The following is a 26,780-nucleotide window of genomic DNA, read 5'->3' on the forward strand; positions in this document are numbered from 1 at the left end:
ATATGTCTGTCTAGGAGAGGAGCCTTAGTTGTTTTTCCTCCTTCTTGTTTAAACCCCTCTCCCCCTGTTGGTAGGTGTCTGTCCTCACTGAGAGATGGCGTTTGCTGAAGCTGAGGGGTTTCCTTGTCAGTCCGCACACCCCTCTCCCATTGGCCACAGTGGATTGGACACATGCCCACACACTGTCTTTCTGTTTCCTAGGGACAAGGATGGCATCCGGAAGGCCCGTGAGGTTCTGGTGCGGCTGGGGATAGACCCGACACAGGAGGACTGCGTGGCCACTCACCGGATCTGCCAGATCGTGTCCTCACGCTCAGCCAACCTGTGCGCGGCCACCCTGGCAGCTGTGCTCCGGCGCATCAAGGAAAACAAGGGCGAGGAACGGCTGCGTTCCACTGTTGGGGTTGATGGCTCTGTCTATAAGAAACACCCCCAGTGAGTCAGCATTTGGGACTCATAGTGATGGGGCTCCCAGAGCCCTTGGGGACCCCTGACAAGCTTGAGAGAGACCCCACTGCCCCTTCTACATTCTGGGGCAGTGGAGATGGACTTTGTAGTTGAGGGTCTTTGTAGAATAAAAGCCCCCAGCTGGGAAGTGGGAGCTGAGAGGGTGTTGTTCTTGGTGTGGGTGGAGGAGATTTCTGAAAGCTACTGACAACCAGGGGCCATTCTGACCCCTGCTTCATGACAGAAACAGGGGCAGGGTTTACTCAGCTCTCCTGGCCACTTAGGGCTCTTGTTTCCACTCTCTTGTCTAGGAGTAGTGTTTCTCTTTACTTGTTACTTTGTCTCTCTCATGATTCTTGATGGTCCTTTCAGGTGCTGTGTCCTCTGCTAGGGCCAGGGGCCACCCCAACCTAGTGGGTTATCAACCTCTCTGGCTGACCTGGGTATTGAATTGATCCAGCCCTGCCCTTCATGTTTTGATCTCTTGGGTCATAAGTGCCAAAATATGCAAATTTCAGTTGGGACCTAGAAGATATCTATCTCTATTGTGTCCACTTACCTATCATATTCACCTATTATGGGTGCCTGGTCAATAGGACTTCACTGACTGAATTGGTTGATGCTTAAGTTCTCAGCCCTACCATTTCCTGGTCTCCTAGTCCAGTGCTTCGAAAACTTTTAAAAGTGCATGTGGATCACTGGGGCATTTTGCTAAGAGGCTGGCTCTGATTCAGAAATTCTGGGTGCTACCCAGTGGTGCTGTGGGCCCACAGACCACTTGGTGAGGTCCTGGAGACCATGGTTCAAAGCAGCCACCACCCAAGAATTTCTTGCTGAGCATACCTGTTCAGACATTTTTGGGATCTTTGGCAGATATTGGCCAAAGAAAGGCCAAAGTCCAGAAGAGTATTTCAATTTTTTCTGATTTGGGTCTTTCCCAGGCAGCATCTAATGAAATGAGTGATAAAACATGGATAGTAGTTGGTGTCAGAATCACCTGATTCCATTGTGCTGCTCCAGCAAAGAGGCTCATACATGAGGCAGAGGAGTTGTGGCCTGTGGAAAGGGGGGGGGGGGGTGTCTATGTGACTGCCTGCAGGGGATAGTGGCTTCCTAGGAGGGTCCTTGCTTTTCAGCAGGCGTTGGACCCAGCCAGGGTGGGCATAGTTGATTATGTGAACTTTTATATAGTAACCCCTAACTTGGGAAACGGTGGGGAGAGGATGTTCAGGGCAGCATCTGCTTCTGCAGATGCCTCTTGGCATTTGTGCTGAGATGGTGAGCGAACACCCCAACCATTAGCACCATTGACCCTAGCTGTGGACACTCATCTCTTAACTCCATCTCAATGACTGCAGTTTCGCCAAGCGTCTTCATAAGACCGTGCGGCGCCTGGTACCTGACTGCGATGTCCGTTTCCTCCGCTCTGAGGATGGCAGTGGCAAGGGAGCAGCCATGGTGACAGCAGTGGCCTACCGGTTGGCTGACCAACACCGAGCCCGGCAGAAGACCTTGGAATCTCTGAAGCTGAGCCACGAGCAGCTGCTGGAAGTCAAGAGGAGGATGAAGGTAGAAATGGAGCAAGGTCTGAGCAAGGAGACTCATGCCATTGCCACTGTCAAGATGCTGCCCACCTATGTGTGCGCCACCCCTGATGGCACAGGTACGTGGCAGGGTTGCCACCTAGTTCACCACTGTGGGCCTTTGTCCTGGTGTTGACACTCTGGGAGGACTCCTTAGTGCTAGCATTGAATGTTTCCACCAGAACATGTTTTTCCAACTATAATACAAATGCTCTTCAACTTACAATAGGGTTCCATCCCAATAGACCCATTGTAAGTCAGAAGTGCATTTAATACACCCAACTTACCCAACATCACAGCTTACTTAGCCCAACCTACCTTAAATATGCTCAGAACACATACATACATTAGCCTACAGTTGGGCAAAATCATCTGACACAATGATTACACTGTGGGGTGCTGGTTGTTTACCCTGGTGATTGCATGACTAGGAGCTCTGGCTCACTACCGCTTCCCAATGTCACAGGAGTATTATACCATATATCACTAGTCCAGGAAAAGATCAAAATTCAAAATATGGATCTTATTGAATGCAAATTGCTTTTACACCATTGTAAAGTCAAAAAATCATTAAGTCAGCCCCGGCTGGTGTGGCTCAGTGGTTTGAGCGTCATCTTGTAACTGAAATGTTGTGGAATTGATTCTGTGTTGGGGCACATACCTAGGTTGTGGGTTCATTCCTGTTGGGGTCACGGTGCTTGCGACTCCTGTTCTGGACATGTCCAATCCCAGTCTGATGTGTACGAAGGCAACTGATCAATGATTCTCTTGCATCAATGTTTCTCTCTTCCTTTCTCTCTCTAAAGCAAATGAAAATGTCGTTGGGTGAGGATTTAAAAAAATTGTTAAGTCAAACCATCCTAAGTTGGGTACCATCTGTACAGGAAAAGTCTAGTGTTCAGCAAGCTCAATCAAGGCTTCCTCTGATAAAATTTGTACAGTGATAATAGTAAATGCTTACCATGCATCTAGAGCACTTCTCTAAGCACTTAACACATATCAATTCATTTAATCTTTACCAGTTAACAGAGATTAGTTGTTATGGTTGACACAGAACTAAGGCATGGGGAAATGAAGAAACCTGCCCAAGTTCACACAGCTGGAAAATGGCAGAGCTGGGATTTAATCCCAGGGATTTTGGTTCCAGGGACAGTTCTTTTAAGCCGTAAATCAGGGAATGGCACACTAAGGCCCACAGACTAAGTCTGTCCCACCATCTGTTTTTGTAAATAAAGTTTTATTAGAACACAGCCATGCCCATTTGTCTACATATTATTTATGGATGCTTTGCATTACCATGGCAAAGCTGTGTGGTTGCAGCAGAAACTGGCTTACAAGGCCTAAAATATTTACTGCCAAGCCCTTTACAGAAAAATATTGCTGACCCCTAGTCTACACCTCATAACTAAAGAAATGGCAGTTTTTTCCCAGTTCCTAGAAAATGATTGTTGAGCAGCCAGTGTAGCACAATTGGTACACATTCCAGAAGCTGAGACTGGAGTTTGGTCCCTGCTCTACACTCTCCGGCTGTGTGCCCCAGAGCAAGTGACTCACCCTGGCTCAGCCAAGTCTTGCTCCCTCATCACAGGGGAATGCAAGGCCTCCCTCCCTGGGCTGCCTGAGGGTTGTATGAGCACTTTGTGAGTCACAAAGCACATGGTGATTGCCCAAGGAAGGAGGGTGTTTGACTGCCATTCCTTCTCTATTCCAGATCCTAACATAAGGTGGCATTTGATTTAGCACAAATAGCATGTTTAGATATATTTGAGTGCACAGTGTCACCCTTTTCCTTGTTCTGCAGAGCTTGTAACTTCTGGGTCCCCACCACTTGAACTCATTTGAGAACCACTAAGGAGCCAGTAGGTCTCTCTGGTCCCTGGATCTTATTTTCTTTACTGTTAGGTGAATCTCACAGTCCATCTCCCCTGAGGTTGTCGAGGGAGACCCAGGAGATCTCCCCATTAGAAGAAGGTGATTTAGACCCTATTACTCTCTGATGTGGTCAAGTGGTGATGCCCCGGTCATCATCTTCCTGGGTTTATTTTCCAGAGAAAGGTGATTTCCTGGCTTTGGACCTTGGGGGTACCAATTTCCGGGTCCTGCTGGTGCGTGTGCGGAATGGGAAGCGGCGCGGAGTGGAGATGCACAACAAGATCTATGCCATCCCACAGGAGGTCATGCATGGCACAGGGGATGAGGTGAGGCAGGTGGCACCTCTGGGAGGGGACCCCAGTAGACACTTACTTTATGCCTGGGAGAAGAGTGCTTCCCCTGCTCACCATGGTCCTGGGGAGGGCTCGGTGGTCTAGGACCAAGGGCTAACCTTACTCAGGATTACTCCTGGTCTTGTATTTCTCCTGAGTGGAGACCTCACTCATGCTCCAGCCTTGTGAGGGGAAGCCTGTCCTGGCCAGGCCCCGCCTCCTGCGAGCCCAACTTCTCCCTGCAGCTCTTTGACCATATCGTCCAGTGCATCGCGGACTTCCTCGAGTACATGGGCATGAAGGGCGTGTCCCTGCCCCTGGGCTTCACCTTCTCCTTCCCCTGCCAGCAAAACAGCCTGGATGAGGTAACAGGGCCTTTCTGGAGGGCTCTCCTATGGGCTTTATTGACTCAATACCAGCTAGAGTTTGGAGCAGGTGAGAAAGTTGAGCTTAGAAGAGGAAAAGGAGGGCGTGAGTTGTGAGGAGGGGACTGTTGGTGGGAATGAGTTAAGTCAGAGCTGGTGGATGTTAAGTAGGTTAGCTCAGTTGTAATAATCAATCTTTGGGATTGATTATTGATGCTGCTAATGAAAACTTTAGTCAACAGCTAACATTTTGAAGCACTTTATGCAGGAACTATGCCAGGCTTTCTATACACATTGTCTCATTTAACCCTCACAGCAACATATAAGGTAGGTTTCTGTAGACCCATTTTGCATAAAGAAAAACAGGTCTATAGAGACACCAAATATTAAAATCTGCCATTTCTTAGGTTTCAAGACCAAGACCAGTTCAAATAGCTTGGGAATGGCTAAGCCACGATTTGAATTCTAGTTTTCTAACACCTAAGCCCATGCTCTTAATCAAGCTCAGTTGCTCCTGAGGTCCTTGTTTTAAGTTCAGGGCATTTTCATTCATCATCCTATCATTTGGATGCCCTCACTCTTCTTTAGTCTCACCTTTGCTTTTCATTCCCTTGGATGAATGAAGCAAGTGGGGAAGACTGGTATTCCCAGATATTCTGGACATAGGTGTATTGAGAAGTGTCAGAGAGCTGAGTAGGTGATTCTCGTACTTGATCAGGGTCCATACTTGGTATATTAGATGTCAAATTACTGTAATTTAAGCAGTTGTTCTGTGTCTTCGTCATTGTGAAGCTTACGTGCATGGTATAGGTGGATAGTATGCTGTGGATGGAGTTGCCAGGATACCAAAGGCACAGTTCCTGCGTTAGGTGCTGATAAATAAACTGGACTGATGGAGCAAGCTCAGGAAAGCTGGAACTGCTGTTTGGAATGCAGCAAAAGCCCTGAGGACGTGGGGTGTGATGTATTCTGAGCACATACGTGGAGGATATGAGGAATCCTTGGATCATCCAAGTCAGAAGAATGGGTTGATAGGGAAGAAGGGCCAACAGACCTGCAGTGTGGAGAAGGGCACATAGGTTGGAACAGTCACAAGTTCAGTGAGCTTGGCTCAGTGGCGAGGAAAGGACATGTTTTCCACAGGGTCCCTGGAACAGCAACTCTTGTGTTGCTCAGCTGAGTTTTTATGCCTTCTGCTCCTTGCCTCTGAGAGTTAAGTTCACCATGTGCACTGGGACAGTTAAGGTTTTGGGATGTATTGCATTAAGAACCCTGCCTAATCCAGTTCTCCCCAATATCTGTTAACATTTGTCTGATGTTAACTACTCCAGTGTTGGTTTTAGCTTTTCCAGTTTCTTTGTCTCAACACATTTAATTTTTTTGGTGTTAGTGCTTTGGATTTCCAGAGCCTTCACATTTGCATTAATTTGACAAAGGGAATTATCAAACATGTGGATAAATATTTATGTGATATTTGATGAGGTATTACCTATTGTAACAAAGACATCAGAAACAAACCTAATTGTTCAATGGTCAGGAAATAATAAATTATGGGCCATTCACTGCCTGGTACCTGTGACTAATTTTTTGAAAGAAATTTCAATGGTATGGGAAAGTACTGGTGGTAAGACTAAAAAAACTTTTTAAAGAAAATGTTATCTCTATACTATATAAACATATAAAAATACAAATTAATAAGAAGATAGAAACATAACACTCCAGTGTGTATACTTCCAGGCTTTTCCCTCTAAACTATTTTAAAAGTTTTACTTTATTTGTATGCCAACATGTTAGATATAGGTTTGTATTTATCTGGAGGCTCCAAGACATGTTAACTGTTTTTGAATCATAAGATTCCAGATCTATATGTCCTAAGTTTCTACAGGGACCATGTGTTCTGCCTAGAACTGTAAAAATTTAGAGCAAACAAAGCAGAAGCCAGGCTCTGCTTTGGTGAGATTGTCCCGATTGGTGAGAAAATCAGCAGGTGCTTGAGGCCTGGAGGCTTCAAGCTGCATTGCCTAGCCAGTGGCCTTGGGCAAGTCTCCCCAGCTGTTGAGGCCTCTAGTTGTCTTAGTTCTACCTGAATAATGTTACATGAACATTTTATAAACCCAAAAGTGGCCAAAATCCAAAATGTCATCAGAGATGTAAAACTAATTTGTAGACAAGAAAATTGGGTGGCGATAAACACACAGGTGTTTGGATGTGGGTGTGTAAACCAGGACTCTGCTGGATTTACTTTGCTTTTCTGAATCTCCCATGATCAGAACACAGTGTGACACATTTAGGTTGACTATTGATACCAAACATCTGGGCCATGAAATGCCAGGCTGATAGGCATGAACAACCAAACTAGGTCTGGAAGAACCATTCACGTCGGTGGATAGTGAGCGCACAGCCCATTTATGATTCTGGCATCTTGGGGGAGGGGGGCCTGGATGACCTTCACATTTGTTTGTTGATGGAACCAGGGAACAACGTCCTTTCTTTTTTGAGCATTTCTCTCCTGTTCAGAGGCACCATGTTATCTGCTCCTGGAGGGACTGATGACATGGCAAAGGGCCACATTAAAGATGAGAGGGCTATGGGGAACTCCAAGGATCCTAGACTGCTCCCCTCACTGGGATGGTGGTGAAGCCTAGATGTCACCCCAATTATGGGCAGCACACTTGTTCACTGTATCCTGGAGTTTCAAAGTTCAGAGACACACACTGGCCCCTCTGTTGTAAATACGGGTTGGGGACAGGGCCACAGCCTTTCTCAGTGAGAGAAACAAGCATGTAGAAATTAGTTCCTGGCAGGGGCAGTTGTGTGGTGTGTGTGGCCCATCCACTGGAGCCGGTGGGCCTGAGGGTGTATCCTGCTCCTCTTTTTCAAGCTGCAGGCCTTGGGCAAGTTGCTTCACAGCTGTAGTTACCTATAAAATGGGCATGATAATAAGAAACATTTTACAAGGTTGCTGTGAGGATTAAATGATGTTAACACATGAAATGTGCTTAGCTTACTACCTGGTGCATTGTAGGCACTCAGGAAATTCAAGAAGGTGTAACTCGTTTACAGTCATTTGTGAGTGAGATGATTGGTTACTAAAGAGAATATGTATGACCTGTATAAGGAAATGACCCAGGAGTCCTTCTCTGGTATCTTAATTACCGCTCCTGTGTGATTTTTAGAGCATCCTCCTCAAATGGACTAAAGGCTTCAAGGCATCTGGCTGCGAGGGTGAGGACGTGGTTACCCTGCTGAAGGAAGCCATCCACCGGCGAGAGGTGGGAGAAACATGGCAGGGGCCCTGGACTGATCTGTACACTCAGAAAGTGGGGGAAATGTTGAGCATGGTTGAATTGGTTAGGGGGGAGAATGAACTTAGTCCTCCAGCAATTTGTGAGTCTGCTGTGTGCCAAGCCCTGCTCTTGGCACTGGGGATTCAGGAATGTCCATAACACATTCCTGTACTATAAACAATCTCCTGAGCTACTATCAGTGCTATAGAGCTATGAAGAAAAATGAAGTTGGGTAAGGACAGAGTGAGTGGGCTGGGGAAGGGCACTCTTTTAAATAGTATAACCAGGGCAGGTCTCTGAGGAGGTGACATTTGAGCAGAGACCTGAATGAAAAGAGTGAATGAGCCATGCTATGTAAGTTTTATATACACATCAATCTCCTTTGCAAGTGTCTGAAGGGAAAATATTGTGGTTAATTTGTGGACTGGGGATCTACTTTTGCCATCTCAGGAATTTGACCTGGATGTGGTTGCCGTGGTGAATGACACAGTCGGGACTATGATGACCTGTGGCTATGAAGATCCTCACTGTGAAGTTGGCCTCATTGTTGGTAAGGACCTAGACTGTCCTTCCCACATGGGGACACACAGCCTCAGGTGGGTGGGAGGCAATGCTTAGTAAGACCCTGATGTGTCTGTGATCGGTAGGCACTGGCAGCAATGCCTGCTACATGGAGGAGATGCGGAATGTCGAGCTGGTGGATGGGGAGGAGGGGCGGATGTGTATCAACATGGAGTGGGGAGCCTTCGGTGACAATGGATGCCTGGATGACCTCCGCACAGAATTTGATGTGGCTGTGGATGAGCTTTCCCTTAACGCTGGCAAACAGAGGTAGGCACCCAATTGTGTGTGGTCTCTGGTACGTGTACTCCAGAACTGGCAACGAGAGTGATCAGATCCTCTACAACAGCGAAGCCCACATTGCTCTTTCTCTTGAGATGTTAATAGAAGGGATTTCCTTGGAAAGGTTTTTTTGTCCAATACATATGGGAAGTTCTGGGTAAAGTCCTTTCCTCCTGCTGCTTTGTGATGCTTTCAAAGCCCAGTTGGGAAAACAAAGGGTGACAGTATATTGCAAGGAGAATTTCATATGGGGACCTGGTCACACAGGTTTTAGAGGGATGAAAAGACAAAAGGTGGGCACTGAGGAATACAGAGTTAGTACATGTAAGAAGCAGCACCCACCTCTAGGACTGTGAGAACAGGTCGTGGAGGAAGTGCTGAGACCTAGGTCTGGGACAGTGGGGAGAACCAATGATAGGCGAGCCATGGATGCCACCAGGTTGAAGAAGCAGAAGCATTGCTGGGGTGCAGCAAGCAGGAACAGGAAGCAAAGAAGAGCAGACCTCTTCCTCTTCCCTCTATCCAGGATGTAGTGCCCTCTGTTGTCAGGACTGGACGAGGGGCCAGTCCCAGCACCACAAAGCCCCTACTATGGTGTGGGGGAATCTGAGCTGCGAGATAATAGAGTAAGATCCAGCACGTTTCCCACTAGGAAGATGTATTGTTTCTTAACTAGATTAATCAGGGACCAATGAACTGCATAATATATTTTGTAAAACATTTATCTAGAGTAGAGGTCACAGGCAACATTAATGATGGACACAGACTTGGGTAAAGCAAGTCGGAATAATGATGGGGTCTTGGTTGAAGCCGGGGACCTCGACTTTTGTAAGGCACAATATATTCAAAAGACCCTCAGCCACTAAGTAGTCACATTCAGTTCTGGTGTCCAGGTCAGGTCTCCAGCTGGCACTTGTTACTTGGGTGATATTGATTAGGTCTGAGGAAAGCATGCTAAATGCCTAGTGAAGTGAAGGATTAAGACTCCTACCTTCTCCTAGAAGTGTGGTAGCTTTGGGTATGTACTGTTTCTTGAGGAGTCAGGAATTAAGCCTTGGGATGAAAATGAGCCCAGAAGGTGGGGTCAATTCCAGGGAACCCTATGGGCCTTGGACACTGTAACCAACTTCACCGAACACCAGGAATCCTGCTCAAGTGAGTCAAGTAGCATTTCCTTTCCCACCAAGGGGAATCTGCATGCCCTCCACTTTCAAATATGTTGGGGGTGACTTGACACATCCCAACCACCTTCCTACTTAATCTCCGTGGATGTTACTCACATTGCAGGTTTGAGAAAATGATCAGTGGCATGTACTTGGGCGAGATTGTCCGAAACATCCTTATTGATTTCACCAAGCGTGGGCTGCTCTTCCGTGGTCGCATCTCGGAGCGGCTTAAGACAAGGGGAATCTTTGAAACCAAGTTCCTGTCTCAGATTGAGAGGTGAGAATTTAGGTCCCAGAGTAGGGTGGGACCATGTTCTCCTCAGCTCAAGTCAGATCAGGCTGTGGCTTACACAAAGATCAGTTTAGTTGCTGACACATCCATATCTATATTGTTAGACAGGGGACCCAAGAAACCCGACATTTATTTATAAAAAATTGTGTATTTATTCTTACATGTTTAAACTTCAGTCACCCTCAAAGTACTCTCCATTTTATGCAACACACCCATTGAGACTTTTTTCCACTGTTCAATAACAGTTTTTGAACCCATCCGTTTTGATGCCTTTTAGTGCTTCTGCTATTTTTTGTTGTTTCACCTCTTCCACATCAGCAAAATGTTTTCCTTTGAGGACTTTTTTCATCTGGGGAAACAAATAGAATGTCTCTTGGGACAAGATTGGGTGACTAGGAAGAGTAGAATACAGGGTCATGCTGTTTTGGTCAAAAACTGCTAAATGCTCAGCACAGTGTGGGGAGTTGATCTCGTAAGTTACCTGTCATGAAAAGGGCAAACACGTTGAAAGAGTCTTCAAAAAATTCACTGAAGCTGAATGCAGCCTCTCCCAACACCACCAGCTGGTACACTGATACAAATGGGTTCCTAGAATACTTACCTAGCAGGGGAATCCTGTACTACAAGGGGCTGCCCTCCAGAAAATAATTACCCCCCCCTTTTTTTTTGGTCCCCTCTTGCATATTTCAAGCATCTTACAGACAGTTGGCATTTTAAGTGAAAGCTTATAACATTTCCATGAAGAATCATGCTAAGCTGGCATAAGCCGATGCAAAGTAATATTGGGTTTTAGGTAAAATATCAAAGTTAGAAAAATATCTGCTCATAAGATGCAAATCAGAATGCAGAGGAAGATAACCTATTAAAGCACTTATGCTTGGCTGGAGGGTTCTTCCTAACTGCCGGCTGCAATACTAAGGCACCCGGGACTGAATGAAGGTGGCTGTCAGGCAATGCAGAAGGATGCCAAGTGGTGGCTCATAAAGCAAAGCCTCCCTTCTCCAGTCTTATGGCAGAAAAGTCTGCTTCAAATCAGAATGGTGAATTTCAGAGCCCTTTAAAAATTAATGCTGTGTCATTACTCTTAAGCAAATAGAAAAACAGGAACTGACATGACTGGGGTCCAAGCTGTCTGCACCAGTGAATAGAAAGGACATATTCTACATGTCTGTTTATGTGCAAGAAGAGTATTCCAGGGTTCTTAGTTCCCTTTATAATAGGGTTTATTTTCTTCCTACAATTTTATTTACATTTGCTTCATAAATAGTACACAAATGGATTTCAGATCACTCAGGGTGAGGGAGTAGAAATGGAACACGGATCTGAGGATGTTGGCTGGCCATGCTTGTCCTGCTGACCTGTGCACAGCACTGAAAGAATGGACATGAGAGAGTTTTGCAAAAGACAGCTGCCACCTATGAGCGTTATCTCATCTTTATTATTTCCAAATAAGGGGAAAACCTAGGCAGTGAATGTCCTTTTGTTTTGAGTCTCAGTTCTGTAGTAGCATTGTCTGATCTCCTCTGGGCAAAGTAGAACCGGGGGGCTGTTTCTTTATGTTCCTGCCACACTCAGGAAAAGTCTGTGTGGTCCAGTGCAATGGGCACTGGCTCCTGAACTGTGTTCAGAACAGGAGCCACCTTGCAGGGTGATGGCCTTTACACTCAGCTCCCAATGGCCAGGCTCCTAGAGTAATGGGCCACTGGCCCCTCTCTGTACATGACTGACCACTTGCTGTCTCCCTCCTGCCCAGTGACCGCCTGGCCCTGCTGCAGGTGCGAGCCATCCTGCGCCACTTGGGGCTTGAGAGCACCTGTGACGACAGCATCATTGTCAAGGAGGTGTGCACTGTGGTGGCACGGCGGGCAGCCCAGCTCTGTGGCGCAGGCATGGCCGCTGTGGTAGACAAAATACGAGAAAACCGTGGGCTGGACACTCTGAAAGTGACCGTGGGTGTGGACGGAACCCTCTACAAGCTACATCCTCAGTGAGTGACCTTCGCACTTCCTGTCCATCTTCTCCCCCCACCCCCTACCCCCCTGTTCTTTCCTTGCTTTCCTTTAGACCAAATAATCGGGCATTACAAAGAGTGTATATAATGTATCTATTATATATTAAAGATTAATAACCAGAAGTAGGCGTGTGTTTCCCCACCCAAGTCCCCTGTGAGCCTCTCCCCAGTTGCTCTGTTCACTGTCCTGCCTGGGCTAAGTGCTGTGGTGACTCAGTCCCTTGCTTCCTTTTCCCATGTATGTATCTATGTACGCATCTCCATTGTCTTAATTAGTTCTGAACCAGCCATAGGGGAATCATATGGCATCCCTTCTTTTGTGAATAACTTTTCCCACATAGCATTTATGGCTTGGACATGCATCCACACTGAAGTATATATTTGTAGTTCATTAATTTCCAGAGCTGTACAGTGTACCTTTGTTATTCTACTGCTAAAGGATACTGGGTTACTTCTAGATATTGACTATTACAAATAGTACTCCTGTGAACATGCCAGTAAATGTATACTGAAACACAGATCTCTGGAGTAAGACTTTTCTACAGTCTAAACAGGGGCTGACAGACTACAGACATGCCTTTCTGAAATAAAATTGTATTGGAACGCAGCCATGCCCACTCACTTGTATTGTCTCTGGCTGCTTTCAGCTACCAAGGTAGAGTAGTCACAACAGGCCCTATGGCCCACGAAGCTGAAAGTATATGTACTGCCTAGCCCTTTATAGAAGGCTTTCCTACTGCATCCCCTCCCAGGAAAGAAGTATTGATTTCCCTTTTATTTTTATTCTTTCCCTGTCTGTCTCCATTTCCTGCTTTCTCAACTCCGATCACAATTTCTCTTCTCCCTTCTTCACTCATTTGCATATATTTTGAATAAATTATTTCAAAGTCAGGGAATGCCCTGGTCCTTCTCTCCTGGAAGCTTTTCAGCTAAAAGTTAAAATAATAGAGCTGTGCCCCTGGCCTGGGCAGTAGGTGGGATGGAGTGAGGATGGAGAGATTTGTCAATTGAATTGCTACCTATAATCACCAGGGTTGTTTCAAGGAGTTGAGAGACTTGCCCAGACCTTACACAGTTTGTGAAAAGAGTGACACTTGAGAAGTTCCAAGTCCCTTTTGCTGATGTTCATTGTCACTGTGGAAATAGGAGCCTTGGTCCCAGATGAGGATTGTGAAGAGGACAGGAACCTCAGACCTTGGCCTCCCAGATGAGGAAGGCAGATCTCCATCATGTTCCAATAGCAACCCCCTGAGCCTGCTCCTTTTGCTTTTAATGACATTTTGGACTCAACTGGGTCTGATGTGAGTCAGTACCACTGGGAAATGGAATGCATGGAGGCTTGGTCCTTCCCTCCAAAGTTTATGACCAGGTAATACACCTGTGCAAGGCACACTTGAGGCGTCCATGACTGTTGAACTTCTCTTTCACTGATTAGTGTTAAGAACACAACTTGCCAAAAACTCAGACATTTGAATCTTAGCTTTCCACTTACCTGCTCTGAAATAGAATTTGGGCATTTTGCTAGCAGCTCCAAGGCTCAGTTTTCTGATATATAATGCACAGTAAGTGTTTATTACATGGTAGTTGTTGTTCTTTTCTTCATCTTAATTATTCCTGGGTTTCCAGCATCACTTCATAGGATCTCATCTCTGAGGACACAAATAAATTGTGACTAAGGTTTTTTTTTCTTTGTCTTTATCCCAACTTTTCCAGCTTTGCTAAAGTCATGCATGCCACAGTGAAGGACCTGGCTCCAAAATGTGACGTGTCCTTCCTGGAGTCAGAGGACGGCAGTGGGAAGGGGGCGGCTCTCATCACTGCTGTGGCCTGTCGCATCCGTGAGGCTGGACAGCGATAGAGTCCCTGAAGTCGGAACAGACTTCCCCTGGTCCCCCCTCTTCCCTGCTTTAAATTATAAGATGTCATCCCCTGAGTCAGAGACAGACCCCTCAGCTCTTCCTTGGCAGAGAGGACCCTGCCAGACTGTGTTTTGTCTCTGTGTATCCTCACTGTAGATTTTGGTGCCCAAGCTTTGGCTCTCCAGAGATAAATTTGAAATAAGGATTTGTTCACACGTGTCATAACCATTTCTCTTAAAACTTAAAACAAATTTTAACCTTTAGTAATCCCCTTGGCCAAATTCCATGTCCAAATATAATCCTACAGGATGGGGACACTAATGAAAAGATACTGTTGCTTCACCTTGAACTCTGGCTGCTTCACCTTGGACCCTGAGCACAACATTTCTAGGTGGAGAGTCCTTCCAGCACGGGGGTTGATACTATTTCTCAGAGACCTGAGAGGTCTTCACTAACTTGAGCCTGATTCTCCCACATACAGAACGCGGGGGCAGAGGAGGGGCAGCCATGAAGGGAAATCATGGATAGCCAGGTGGCAGCCCCTCCTCAACCTCATCTACATGCATCACCTGGTGGGTTGCTGTTCCTGAAATTAAAGTACCCTGAGTCTGAGCATGCGACACCAAAGCCATTAATTGACACGTGCAAGTGGACTTGTCGCATCTCCTTATGGGTTCATGAGTCATCCATGAGCATTGGTCTGATTTAAAAAAAATTTTCCTGCAGAAGTATAAACACTGTATTTTCATTTTAACTTATGTTTGAAATTTATTTAGTTCATGAAGTACATGTGCTCCTTCATCTGGATAATGTATGTAATAATCAGTTGTATGTATGTATGTATGTATGTATTTATATATTAGTTTGTTGTATGTATAGATACACAGGGGCTTCTCAGACCTGGCCTCACTGGTAGATTGGGTAAAGGATGGAAGGTGACTGGTTACTAGAAATACCTCATTTGCCTGTGGGAAGAAAAGGGAAGCTTCTTCATGGTGAGTGAAATGGCCAAGCAGCTTACTCCCAGGTCCTCCTTTCCCTGCAGACTCTGAAAGGTGGAGAGCAAGGGAGGGAGTGAAGGAGGCTGGGTCTGTGGGTTGAAGAAACCGCAGCCACTGGTTGCTCTGTGTAGAGACTTTCCTGGGGCAATTTTACCTGAGATGTTAACCAAAGGACTCAGACTCATTGCTTAGGAATCTGCATTCTTAAGGTGGTCAATATGATTTTAAAGCTCTCTAACAAGATGAAAGAAGACACCAAAAACATTTTTAAAAAGTTGTGTCTGACCATTGATAGCAAACCAAAACAACAAAACAAGCAAAAGAATGAAGCCTCAGGGACAACACTTTTGGGGATTTGTGTCCTAGCAAAATTGGTTTTGTAAATGTTTTACAAGAAGCTTGTGGGGGGCTCTTCTAGTCTGAGCTGTTTTTATACACAGTATTTATTTTAAATAGTTGGGGAGTAGGGGGTGGGGGGAGCAGCATACAAATTTTCATACCCTACTTTTCAGGAATTAAGTTAATTCTGAATCCTTAAGCCCATTTCATTCCTGGATACTAAAATATAAAGAAGGAATGGGCTTTGTAACATGATTGAGTAGCATACAAGGGTCAAAACTGAAAGATGGAAAGACATGATTCAATAGCACCCAATTTTTGCACATTTATCAACTATGTACCGAGGACAGTGTCTAGATTGGTGTATAACTAAAGGATGCCCAAGAAATAGAGATGACTTTTAACTTTTAAACTTGACAGTTAAGTTCCATCTATGAAATCGCTAATTTTTTAAAGTTATAGCTATGTATGTAGCTGTGAAAGATATGTGGTTGGTTTCTAAAAAGAAACACTGGCACGTGCATTTTAAATGTTTGTGTTTCCACAATTAGGTGATAGTTCCTTGCTGATGCTGCTTTGCCTGATGTAAATACAGTGAATCTCAATCTTGAACTGGGATGTGCTGAATAGCAGATCTCAAGTCCTGGAGCACTCAGTCTAGCGATGTTGTCATGTACAATAAAGAACTAGTTGAATTAACTATGTGATGTTAACTATTAATAAATTTTAACATTTTCAAAATACTCCCCATGTGATTCATAAGTATTTGCAATCATGTTTGGGCATATTAGTACTTCCTGGCCAATATGGATAATTTATGGGTGTCATGATTTTGACCGTATATGCTTTGACAGGTGTATAAATGAATCAGGCTTCAGTAGAATTAAATGACAAGTTTTATTCAAGGGCCTTAAATGAATTGCAATTCAGAAAACACTACCACCTAAAACCCAGAGTGTTCTGAAGAAAAAAGTTGAGAGTTTAGAAAATAAAAAGGATATTCGTGAGAAGAATCAGTTCTGCATTCTTAGCTTCTGGATTGTGATTATCTTCCAGATATTCAGTGTTCTGGTCAAGGAAATATTCTTTCCTGACTTCTTCAGAGGGTTATCTAGAGGATTTATGTACCTAGACATTGATGTACAAATAAAAAGTTCGAAGGCTAAAATCAGATAAAATCGATTCCTCATGTTTCAGCCCACTCTGATGTAAGTAGTTTTGTTAGCTTGACTGTAGTAACTGCATTTTGTTTCTTCCCTTTTTCCTCAGAGGCATGTCTCAACCCCAGATATTTCTCTTCCCAGATACTCAGTCTGCAACTGGAAGATGAGTTTTCCTAGGCTATCTTTTAAACCCCTGGGTTTCAAACACCACTGAAGAGCCACAGCTGGCCCTGCAGTCTACTGTTCAAGCAGTTTGATTGGGTACTGGCTGGTTTCTGCAGGCATGTGTGATTCACACTCGAGATATAAAGCCCGTCTAATAAGCACTTGCCTTTGTGCTCTCCCTACCAACCTTTCCCCTCTCCCTAATGTGCAAGACACAAACCTAGGAAATGAATTCCTCTTAAGTCCCTAGTGATACCCAATGACATTGACATGACCCTGCAAGACTGACAATAATAGGGAAGAAGCTCACCAAGGGTAACAGGATGCCAAAGACGGCCAAAACAAAATTCGGCCTCACTAGTGGTGAAATTAAAATGAGACCTTGTTTTTCTAACTTCAATTCAGAGAGATAATGGGGATATTCTCACAATTTTGGGGAGGGTGCAGATTAGTACAACCATTTAAGAGCGGAAAAAAGCAATATGCATCAAAAGCATGTTGGGTAATTTTCTAGAAATTTGTGCAGAAGAAATACACATAATTGGGGACTAAGATTTAGTTTTAAGGGTATTGGCTACTGTATGACTAATAATAGCAAAAAAGGAGCACTCACTGCACACAGTGGGCATGCCCACCCTGTATCAGGGTCCAGTCAGAAAGACAGTCCGTTCTAGTTATTTCAAACACTTCAGAACAGGAGCTTGGTTATGCAGATGATGGAAGAGCTGAGAATTCAAACACTAGAGAAGCAACCCAGAGATTAGCAACATCAAAAAAGCCATTGCTATCCCACTGGATGGACCAAGGTCCAAAAACGGGAGGGGATGCAGGAGCTGGAACCATAGAGCAGGAAGGGAGGTGGGTCAAGATACCCTGGCTTCTCCCCACCCTCTGGTTTTCTACAGGGTCTCCCACTGGTTTAACCTAGTGGGAAGCCAGCTAGAGAAGGGAACCTGGAAAATGTAGTGCCTGTGACTCAGAGCAGGGGAGGGTGGGGCCTGGGGTTGAGCAATAAGAAATTGGCAGACATACTATAAAACCATAATATTATTATAGAAGAATATTTAGTATCATAAAAAATGTTGACAGCCCTGTTGGTTGGCTCTGTGGGTTGAGCACTGGCCTGAGAATCAAGGGGTTACTGGTTCAATTCCCAGTCAGGGTACATGCCTGGGTTGTGAACCAGGTCCCCAGTTGGGGGTATATTATGGTCTTTTTTAAAAAATTATATTTTAATTAAAATACATGACATATGAGGTATAATGTGTTTCCCTGAATGTCTCCTCTGCTGGACTGTGGGCATGAATAAGGTCTCCGGGTGATAATAGCCTCAATCCCATTCCTAAGCAGCAGCCCTTCAGATTTCCAGTCTCTGGGAGTTGGACACCCTCCCTGGGGCTCTGGAGCACTCAGCTCCTCTTGGCCTGCCAGCCTCAGCTGGAGGCTGCTGGGGGCAGCTTTGGTAGCACCCTGCCCAGGTCACTGCTGCCACCACTGCAGAGCCTTGGGGAAGAGCGACTCTGCCATTCTCACTGGGGTTCCCTGGTGGACACAGACACATTTGTTACAGAACAGAAGAGTTCATCCACCTGGCACTCACAGAGCCAAACACTAAACACTGAGAACTGCAGTGGAGAAATATTGGCTATTTTATTATGAATGGTACCATCCAGGAGAATAGGAAGCTAATGCTCAAAAGCCCAAACACCCCGATCACGTATAGGTTACAGATTATATAGAGCAAAATTATAAGACACCGTGGGTTCTGGGTTTGGGTCATGCTTAGAGCTGATTGGTCAGAGGTAAAGTAAGGGGAATGAACCATTTCTTCAGGTCTAGAGAACAGCTCTGAGGTTTTTTCTAGCATCTCTCTGTCTGGTATCATGGGAAAGTAGACAGGGGGTGGTTCCACCTTAGAGCTCAGGCACTGAAACATAACTTAGGTCAAGATGTTGTATTTAACCTATCAGGGGTCCCGACCCTGTGCCCATTAGTCGATTTGAGCTACTGTCTTCTGCTGCCTGGGGTGGGAGTTGCTGAATATCTGGGGAAAACGACTAGGTAGGAGAGAGAGGGAGAAAGAGAGAGAGAGGGAGAGAGAGAGATTCTAGAGCTAGGATTTGAAACTAAGTTTAATCAAAGTCAGAAAGACCCGACCCCTGGTTTCACGTAATGCCCCACAGGTTATGATACTGGATAAGAGATTGTGGAGGGAATTTTCTCAGTGTATAACCTAAACTGGGTTTCTGCACTAGAGACCCTCAAAGCCCCTAGGCCACTTGTGCTCATGGGTTTCCCTTGGGCTATCTCCCTTCCCAACCCTCACCTCCTCCATGGGCTCTCTCACCACTAGATAGATCCATCCCCTTCAAGCAAGTGAACAGCCTGCACTCAAGTCTCTTGGAGCTTGGAAATAGCTTTTTTAGCTTCTGCCAAGCCTGTCTAGCTCTTTCTGGTCATCCTTTGTTGCTTTGTTTTCTTTAGTTTGGGCTGGGGTGCAAAAGGCTAAATTACTCACACTCCTCCCCAATTCCACGAATCTTTTACTTTTTGCAAGGATTTTTCTTGCCTTTTTATTTTCTTATTGCCTTTTGTCCTCATTCCTCTTTCCCATGCTCCATTCACAATCTCCAACCATGTTACTGCGCTGATGTGCAGTTTATTTGTGTCTTTGTAAGGTATATATTGTTTTGTGTACATACTTTTTTTATTTACAAAATGCTATTGGCTAAAAGTCTTACTTTGTTTTTTTCCCATTAAGCATCATGCTTTAAAAGATTCATAGATGCTGCTGTGTGCACATATAATCCATTGCTTGTAGTTACTGTGTAATATCCTGTTGTATCCATGCTCCCATGGATGGACAGGTGGATTGACTTAGCTCCGGCTACGCAAACATAGTATCAAGAACATCTTTGCACATGTCCCCTTAATCGTCTTTGATATAATCTCACTAAGCATGTACTCAAGAGCAGGAGAGATGGATCAGAGGTTGGGCATTTGCTTAATCTAACCCCTCTCCCTCCTGCCAGATTACTTTCCTGAAAGGTTGCCCCTATCCCCCTCTCCCCAGCAGCAGATCTCTGGCCATGCTTGACATTATCTAGCTTTCTAATTTGTATTAATGTCCTGAATGTAAAGTGAGATTGTGTGGTGTTTTTTGTTTTTTTGTTTTGTTTTTTACTTCTTTTTCTCTGTGCACAGTTGTTAGAATTTGTGTTTCTCTGATTAACGATGAGTTTGAACATCTCTTTATACATTTCTTAGACTTTTAGGTTTTCTTCAGTTGATTGCCTGTTTATATTCTTTGCTGATTTTTCAATGAGTTCTTTCTTTGTCATTGCTGATTTTCCAGTCCTTGTTCTAGATATCAGTCCCTTGCTGGATTTACATATTGCACGTATCTTCTCCCAGTCTATTAATTTTGTCCACAACATCCTTTCTTGACTAAGAGTCTTTTTGTGTAATCAAATTCACTGATCCCTTTTGCTTTATGATTTATACTTTTAATCTTTTTACCCTTAGCCCACTAACATTGTCTTCTATTAATTTTATTTATAGTTTTACTTTGTATTTGATGGACTTAATGTGAAACCCTTAGAGAGTCCATCTTTCTATGTAATATTGTAGGAGCTTCAGCCATTCCTTGTAAGGAATTCCAGTCATCCCCTAAGGGACCCATTGCCTAAGCCCTGTAAAAATTTGCCAATGTCTGTTGCTAGCATTAAGTAATTGCCTCTTTGAGGCTTTTCTCTTGCAGAGAATCCGGCCTTTTTGCAGAGCTGTCTGTCCTGCAGATAATCTGGCTAAGCAGCCCACTACGACTAAAGATAATCCTGTAAATCTTGTTCCTGTTGCTGCCAGTTGCCACATACACAACTACCAGCAGCTGCCCCACCCCCACTTCCTGCCAGGGTCATTTTCCAGCCGAAGGAAAAGACCCTATATAAGCCCTGCCCTAAACCCCATTCAGGGTCGGTGCCATTTTGGAGACTTGGTCTTGGCCCGGCTGCCGGCATAAATCCTTTGCTTTCCTTATCCACTGTCTCCAAGTGGTTTGTTCTCGCTGAATCTGCCATAACAGTATCAGGTAGGGTCCAGGTGTTTTTCCATGTCATTATAGTTAGTCTGCCCTTATCCACTGAATTGTGACAGCTTTTCTGAAATACAGTATTAAGTTTGCAAGGGTCTGTTTCTTGATCCTCCTGTTGGCCCATTCATCTCTTTTGCTTGATTTTGAACCGGTAACAGACTATTTCTATTACCAGGATTTCCTAGTGTGCCTAAATATCTAGCAGGGCAAGTCTTCCTTTGCTTTCTTCTTCAAATTTGACTGTGCTAGTCATGGTCCATTATTCCTTTAAGATGTTTATAGAATCTCTAAAAGAAAAAAAAATAGCTTGAATTTTGACTAGAGTTGCAATGAATTTACCAATTTGGGGGGTGGGATTGACCTTCTGAGTGTTCACAAGAGCATAGAATGTTTCTCTGGGTATTCATATAATCTGTTCTGCCCTTTCTCTGAGTTTCAGAGTTTCTACTGTAAAGGATTTGTGAATTCTTTGTTAAGTCAATCCCCAGACAGTTTATACTTGCTGTGCATCGACCTTGATTTTTTTATATTGTCTGGTTGGTTATTTAAGGGTTTCTCAGCCTTGGCACTGTTAACATTTGGGGTGGGATAATCCTTTGTTGTGAGGGCTGTCCTGTGCATTGTAGGATGAGGGCAGTATCCCTGGCTTACACCCATCAGGTATCAGTAGCATCTCTTCCCCAGCTGCAACAAAAAGTTTTCAGACACTGCCAAATAATATTTCATTGTATATATTTGTATATATGTACCAGATCTTTTTTTACCCATTCATCTATTAATGGACTCTTATGTTGTTTCCATATCTTGGCCATTATAAATAAAGCTGCAATAAACACATGGATATATATATATATCTATATATCATAAGTCTTCTCAAATTAGTATTTTGGATTTCTTCAGATAAACACAGAAGTGGGATTGCTTGTCATGTGGTAATTCTATTTTTGATTTTTTGAGGAAACTTCATACTGTGTTTGATAGTGGCTTAACAAATTTACAATCCCACAGGTGACCTTTATTTTCTTCTTGCACAGCAGTTGTTTTTGTTTATTTAAACTTTCAAATGTTCTGGAAATTAGCACCACATGGCACCCACTGCCCTGCAGTGGGTAAGAGCACTGATATGGACAGAGGGTGACATTTGCCACTGTAGATTCTGTGGGGGACACACCCACCCTTCCTGGCCTGCTCAGCTACTCTGTAAATTGAGGGGATGGAAGCTCTAGCCCACCTTGGACATTTATTTTGTTATTTATTTGTAAGCCCCATGTGCTCCTAGCATGGTTATCTGAAACTCCTGGCACCATGGGCCATGGGCCAGGCTCAGGTACAAGCCAGCATCTCAGGAAACCTCACAAACCTGGCCCTGGCTGGCATGCATGGGTCCACCACCAGGAGTGGGGGGAGGGAGATGAGGCCTTCCTCACTGCATTATCAGGAGATGATGTGGCCCTTTCCATTTTTTAATTTAATGATAAACATTTTTTAATTTCCATAATGCTGTCTGTTCTTCAGGTTGCAAGCCCATTTCCAGGAAAAGCATTCATGAATGGCTCTAATTCGAGCGTTGAAACAAGGAGGAATCAGTATCCTTGGCAGTGTTGGGACTTCAGGCCCACTGAGGGACAACTATGTGCTCTGTTTTATAAAATGTTTTTCTTCTTAACAGAGTAGTGGGAAGTACCAGAGCCATCTGCAGGCACCTGCTGACCCTGGGGACTGGGGAGCATGTACCACTGGGCTTCAGAGCTTCACTCTGCTCAGTCATGCCAGGAATGTTCTCTCCTAGGGCCCCACACCCAACCCCCAGCCCCGGACTCTCCCCAGGGCACCAGGTCCTCCTTCTATCCTGGCAGGATTGCAGGATCGAGGGATCCTTTCCTTCGCAACTTTGTACGCATCTCTAAGCCCCAGATCTATCCCTAAGGCCATTTCTCCATGCTCCATAGGTTAAAATATCAGGAAAAAAAGGCGTTTGTGTATTATTCAGTTTATATACATAATGCCTGAAGTGAGTATGACATTTGCAAGAAATGTCACAGTACTGAAATTAGCTCTGAGCTTTCCCTCACCGACACGATGAGATGTACAATATCTGGTTTTAGTGGGGTGCTCGTCCCCTTCCCAGGAGGAGCGGGAGTCCCTGGGAGCGACACAGTCCAGAGGCCCCTGAGAAAAGGTCTCCTGTCCTTAGAGTATTGTGGTCCCACTGCTTTTCTGTTGGAGAGAACCTGGTGCCTGCCAGCCTTCCGCGAATCCTGCGCAGGTATCCACCCCACTGGGCACCAGACACGGCCCAGGAGATGGCGCCCCTGGCGGCGGCACTGTTAGCCTATTTGGCAAATACACACTTCTGTGCTGTTGGCACCTCCGCCTCAGGCGCCCTCGTGTGGCTACATATGGGAACTGTTCGCCATGTAGGAACCATCCCAGCGTTTTTTTCCTAATTATCTATAGAACCGCTCCCCTAGTGCCTCAACCTCCCTTTGAGTCTCTGATTCACCTTAAAGATTGGAGGCTGCTCCAACTTGAGACATTGAATGGCTATTTTTGTAAATAATTAATTAATTAATTTGTTGGTTTATTTATTTTATTTTTAGAGAGAGGGGAAAGGAGAAAGAGAGGGAGAGAAACATCACTATGTGGTTGCATCTCACTTGTGCCCCCAACTGGGGACCTGACGTGCAACCTAGTCATGTGCCCTGACTGGGACTCGAACCAGCGACACTCAGCTCTCAGGCTGAAACTCAATCCACTGAGCCACAGCAGCCAGGCTTGAATGGCTATTTTTAAATTTAGATTCTCCCCCCAAAGCAGACCAGTTTAAAATCATGTGTGCTTCCCTTGTTTCTTACCTTATAGGCAGTATTTCAAAGGAGGAAGGGAAGGGAGAGGGAGGAGAGAAGTTGCTAAGAAAGTTTGACTTTCCAGGAGGATGAACAGGGAAGCTGGGGTGAGGGTGGTGAGGCACAGGGAGAGCCAGCGCAGGACTTTGTCTGGTGTGTGTTTTCAGTGCACTGTTCACCCTAACCCAGAGATCTCTGGGACCCCTGAGTCCCCATTGTGCAGGTCCCCATCCAGCAGAGGAGTCCTCAAAAGTATGACTCTATCACTAGAGAGAGCTGATTGTCTTAAAGAGATGGCCAGATTTGCCAATGCAAGTGATCTACCCTGGACAGTCTGAAAAAAAAAAAAACAAAAAAACCACCACAGTTGTTTACTGTAAACTAATTATTTAATAAGCCAACAATTAGTTAAGCTAATTTTAAATCGATAATTTAAGTTTACCACCTAAATTTTCTGGTGGGAACAGAGAGCAGACTGGCCATGAAGACTTGCACTCTTGTGAAATATGCACCTGGATAGCCCCAGGCCTCTTGCTGGGATGGTTCCAAGGCCTCATTGAGCTTTGTTTGGCATCTAGCAGAACACAGAGCCTTCTGGGTGTTCTGGCTTTTCTGTGTCTATGGAAATCCAGGAGTGTTTATTTTTCTCCTGCTCACAATTTTTTCCCCCATCTTTATATCTTTTGTCCCTTCCAGCTCTCTGCAATAAATGTTCTTGCTATGGCTCAATGCTGAATCCTGACTTGCCAGTATTTTACGTGAGGGATAGTTTTATAGGAGAGTAGGAAGGAACATTTTAATCAGAGGGCGTGGGACAGGGGAGAGCTCTATGATATTTCCCATTGACAACACCTCACCAGTAGAATGAAGTCAGGAATCAACACCACTACCACCCAACGCTAAAGGACAGGTCTCAAGGCCCCTCACTGCACAAGCCAGATGCCCAAAGTCTACTGTCACTGGGCAGAGACCACCTTAAACAGGCAGAGCCAGATCTTCTCTCCATTAGGTCCAGCATCTGCCCTGGAAGAGACAAGGTAAGAAGGTAGTTGGAAGACAGATCATATGTAAGGCCTTACAAACTATTGTGAGTCTTTGGAATTTGCTTCAAATAAAATGAGAAGTCAGTGGAAATGGTTTTGAGAAAAGTAATGCCAATACTTGAGCTATATTTGCAAAAAGAGCACTTTAGCTGCTATGTAGAGAATGGGCAGACACAGAAAAACCAGTTAAGAAGCTGTTGCAACAAGCCAAGTGAGAAATGATATACCAGCAGGTGGCAGTGCCAGAGGTGAGAAGCTATCAGTCTGGATATGGTTTGAAGATAAAGTCAACAGACTTGCTAATAGAATGGACAGAGCGTGTGAAGGAAAGAGAAGATCAAAGCTGACACCAAAGTTTTTGGCCCAAGTCACTGGAAGGATCGAGTTTTCATCCACTGAGATGGGGAATGCTGGGAAAGGAGCAGGTTTTCAGGAGAAAATCAAGAGATCTATTTTGAACCAACTCAGAAGCAACAATCTCTCCAGCACCCAGACTGTGGTCTTAAAATACCATTTCTCAGGTCTGGGGCAGGAAATGTACCAACTGATCCCTGAGCATCTTGAAAAACCAGATAGCAAGGATGCTATCAGAAACAACTGCAGTCCTGTCAAAAGGACTAAGCCACTTTGGAAAGATGGGAAAATATAATGATATAATTGCAGCATATTGAAACACCATTAAAGATGTTTAAATCCGTGAGTTTATGATGATATTAAAATCGGTCATGTATTTGCTCTCTGTTGGAGAATGACAGGGAACCAACTCATTATTTTGGAAACTAGTTAATAGAGGGGAAAAAAATCAAGTATTGATCCAGCCTTTTCTGCAGTTATACCTCAGGTTAATCAAATAGTAGCTGAGAGGTTATTTCTCTTTACAGAAGTATTCAAGCTAATGAATGAAGAAAAATGGTAGATCTGAAAGTCATCATTTGGTGATCTTAATGAGGTAAGGGGCCCAGGCAGTGATCCTAAACTGCTCTGAATATGACAAAAAGAGAAGCAGACATTCTGTGCTTTATGATGGAAGGCTACACCATGATCTCTAGAATCCAAATGCCAATTTGTAGGTGATGCAGAGGAGGATGAGATATGTTGAATTACACCATGGGGCCCATTCAGCAAAATCCAAAATGAGACAAACTATATGACAAATGGCCTTTTTTCAACAAATAAAGAGAAAAAAGAGAGAAGGAAGAACCTATACATTAAAAGAGACTTAAAAATATATCAAACAATCACAGTATGTAGATCTTATTTGGATCTTTCTTTTTTAAGTATATTTTATTGATTATATTGTTACAATAGTTCCAATTATTTTCCCCTTTGCTCCCCTCTGCCCAGTACCCCTCTTCCACCAGCAATCCCACCCCCCCTTAGTTCATGTCAATGGGTTGTGCATACAAGCTCTCTGGCTTCACCCTTTCCTGTATAATTCTTTTTAAAAACTAATTAATTTTTTATAACAATAAAAAATAACAATCCCCCCTCTCAGACTTAAGACCCTTTATAAACTTATCTTATTTGGATCTTGAGTCAAACACACACACTTACAAAGAAATATGAGACAATTAGAAATTCAAACACTCACTGACTATAAGATAATATTAAGAAATTGTTATTTTCTATGAGCGCAATGATGGTAAAATGATTATGTTTAAAAATATACACTGAAATATATGAAGATGAAATGATGCAACATCTATGTCTGGAACTGACTCAAAATAATATAGGACTGGGGCAATGAAAAATAAGATTGGCCATGAGTTAGTAACTGTGTGATGTGTACATGGGGATTCATGATACCAGTTTGTCTGTCTGCTTTTGTGGGTGTTTGAAATTCTTCATTATAAATTTAAAAAAGAGAAAAGAAAATAAAAAGAAAGAAAGAATAAAAGAAAGAGAGGAAGATAGGGAGGAAAGGATGAGACAGGGAGTAAAGAAAGGAAGAATGCAAGTTTTGTTTTGGGCAGGTCATGTGTGAGCTGCTCACCTGGCATTCAGACAGATATGTTGAGTCAGTAGTTGAGAATGTGGAACTGAAGCTCAGGACAGTGTTAAGGCTAGAGAGAA

At 44.2% G+C, this 26,780-nt stretch overlaps 1 protein-coding gene across 1 annotated transcript in view; it reads left to right on the top strand.

The window, feature by feature from the left end:
• The window catches only part of HK2 (hexokinase 2), a 73,672-nt gene extending 57,532 nt beyond the window's left edge, over window positions 1-16,140 (top strand). The window contains exons 9-18 of the mRNA XM_090281600.1: window positions 202-435; window positions 1,806-2,110; window positions 4,080-4,228; window positions 4,480-4,599; window positions 7,776-7,871; window positions 8,337-8,436; window positions 8,534-8,717; window positions 10,017-10,172; window positions 11,941-12,174; window positions 13,912-16,140. Of these exons, the coding sequence (XP_090137726.1) occupies window positions 202-435; window positions 1,806-2,110; window positions 4,080-4,228; window positions 4,480-4,599; window positions 7,776-7,871; window positions 8,337-8,436; window positions 8,534-8,717; window positions 10,017-10,172; window positions 11,941-12,174; window positions 13,912-14,056 (1,723 nt within the window). The 3' untranslated portion in view covers window positions 14,057-16,140. The remainder of the gene's footprint in view (window positions 1-201; window positions 436-1,805; window positions 2,111-4,079; window positions 4,229-4,479; window positions 4,600-7,775; window positions 7,872-8,336; window positions 8,437-8,533; window positions 8,718-10,016; window positions 10,173-11,940; window positions 12,175-13,911) is intronic.
• Window positions 16,141-26,780: the final 10,640 nt, after the last annotated feature.

The sequence above is a fragment of the Furipterus horrens genome, unplaced genomic scaffold (genome assembly GCF_987537825.1).
Source record: "Furipterus horrens unplaced genomic scaffold, mFurHor1.1.pri manual_scaffold_6, whole genome shotgun sequence".
Taxonomy (NCBI): Eukaryota; Metazoa; Chordata; class Mammalia; order Chiroptera; family Furipteridae; genus Furipterus; species Furipterus horrens.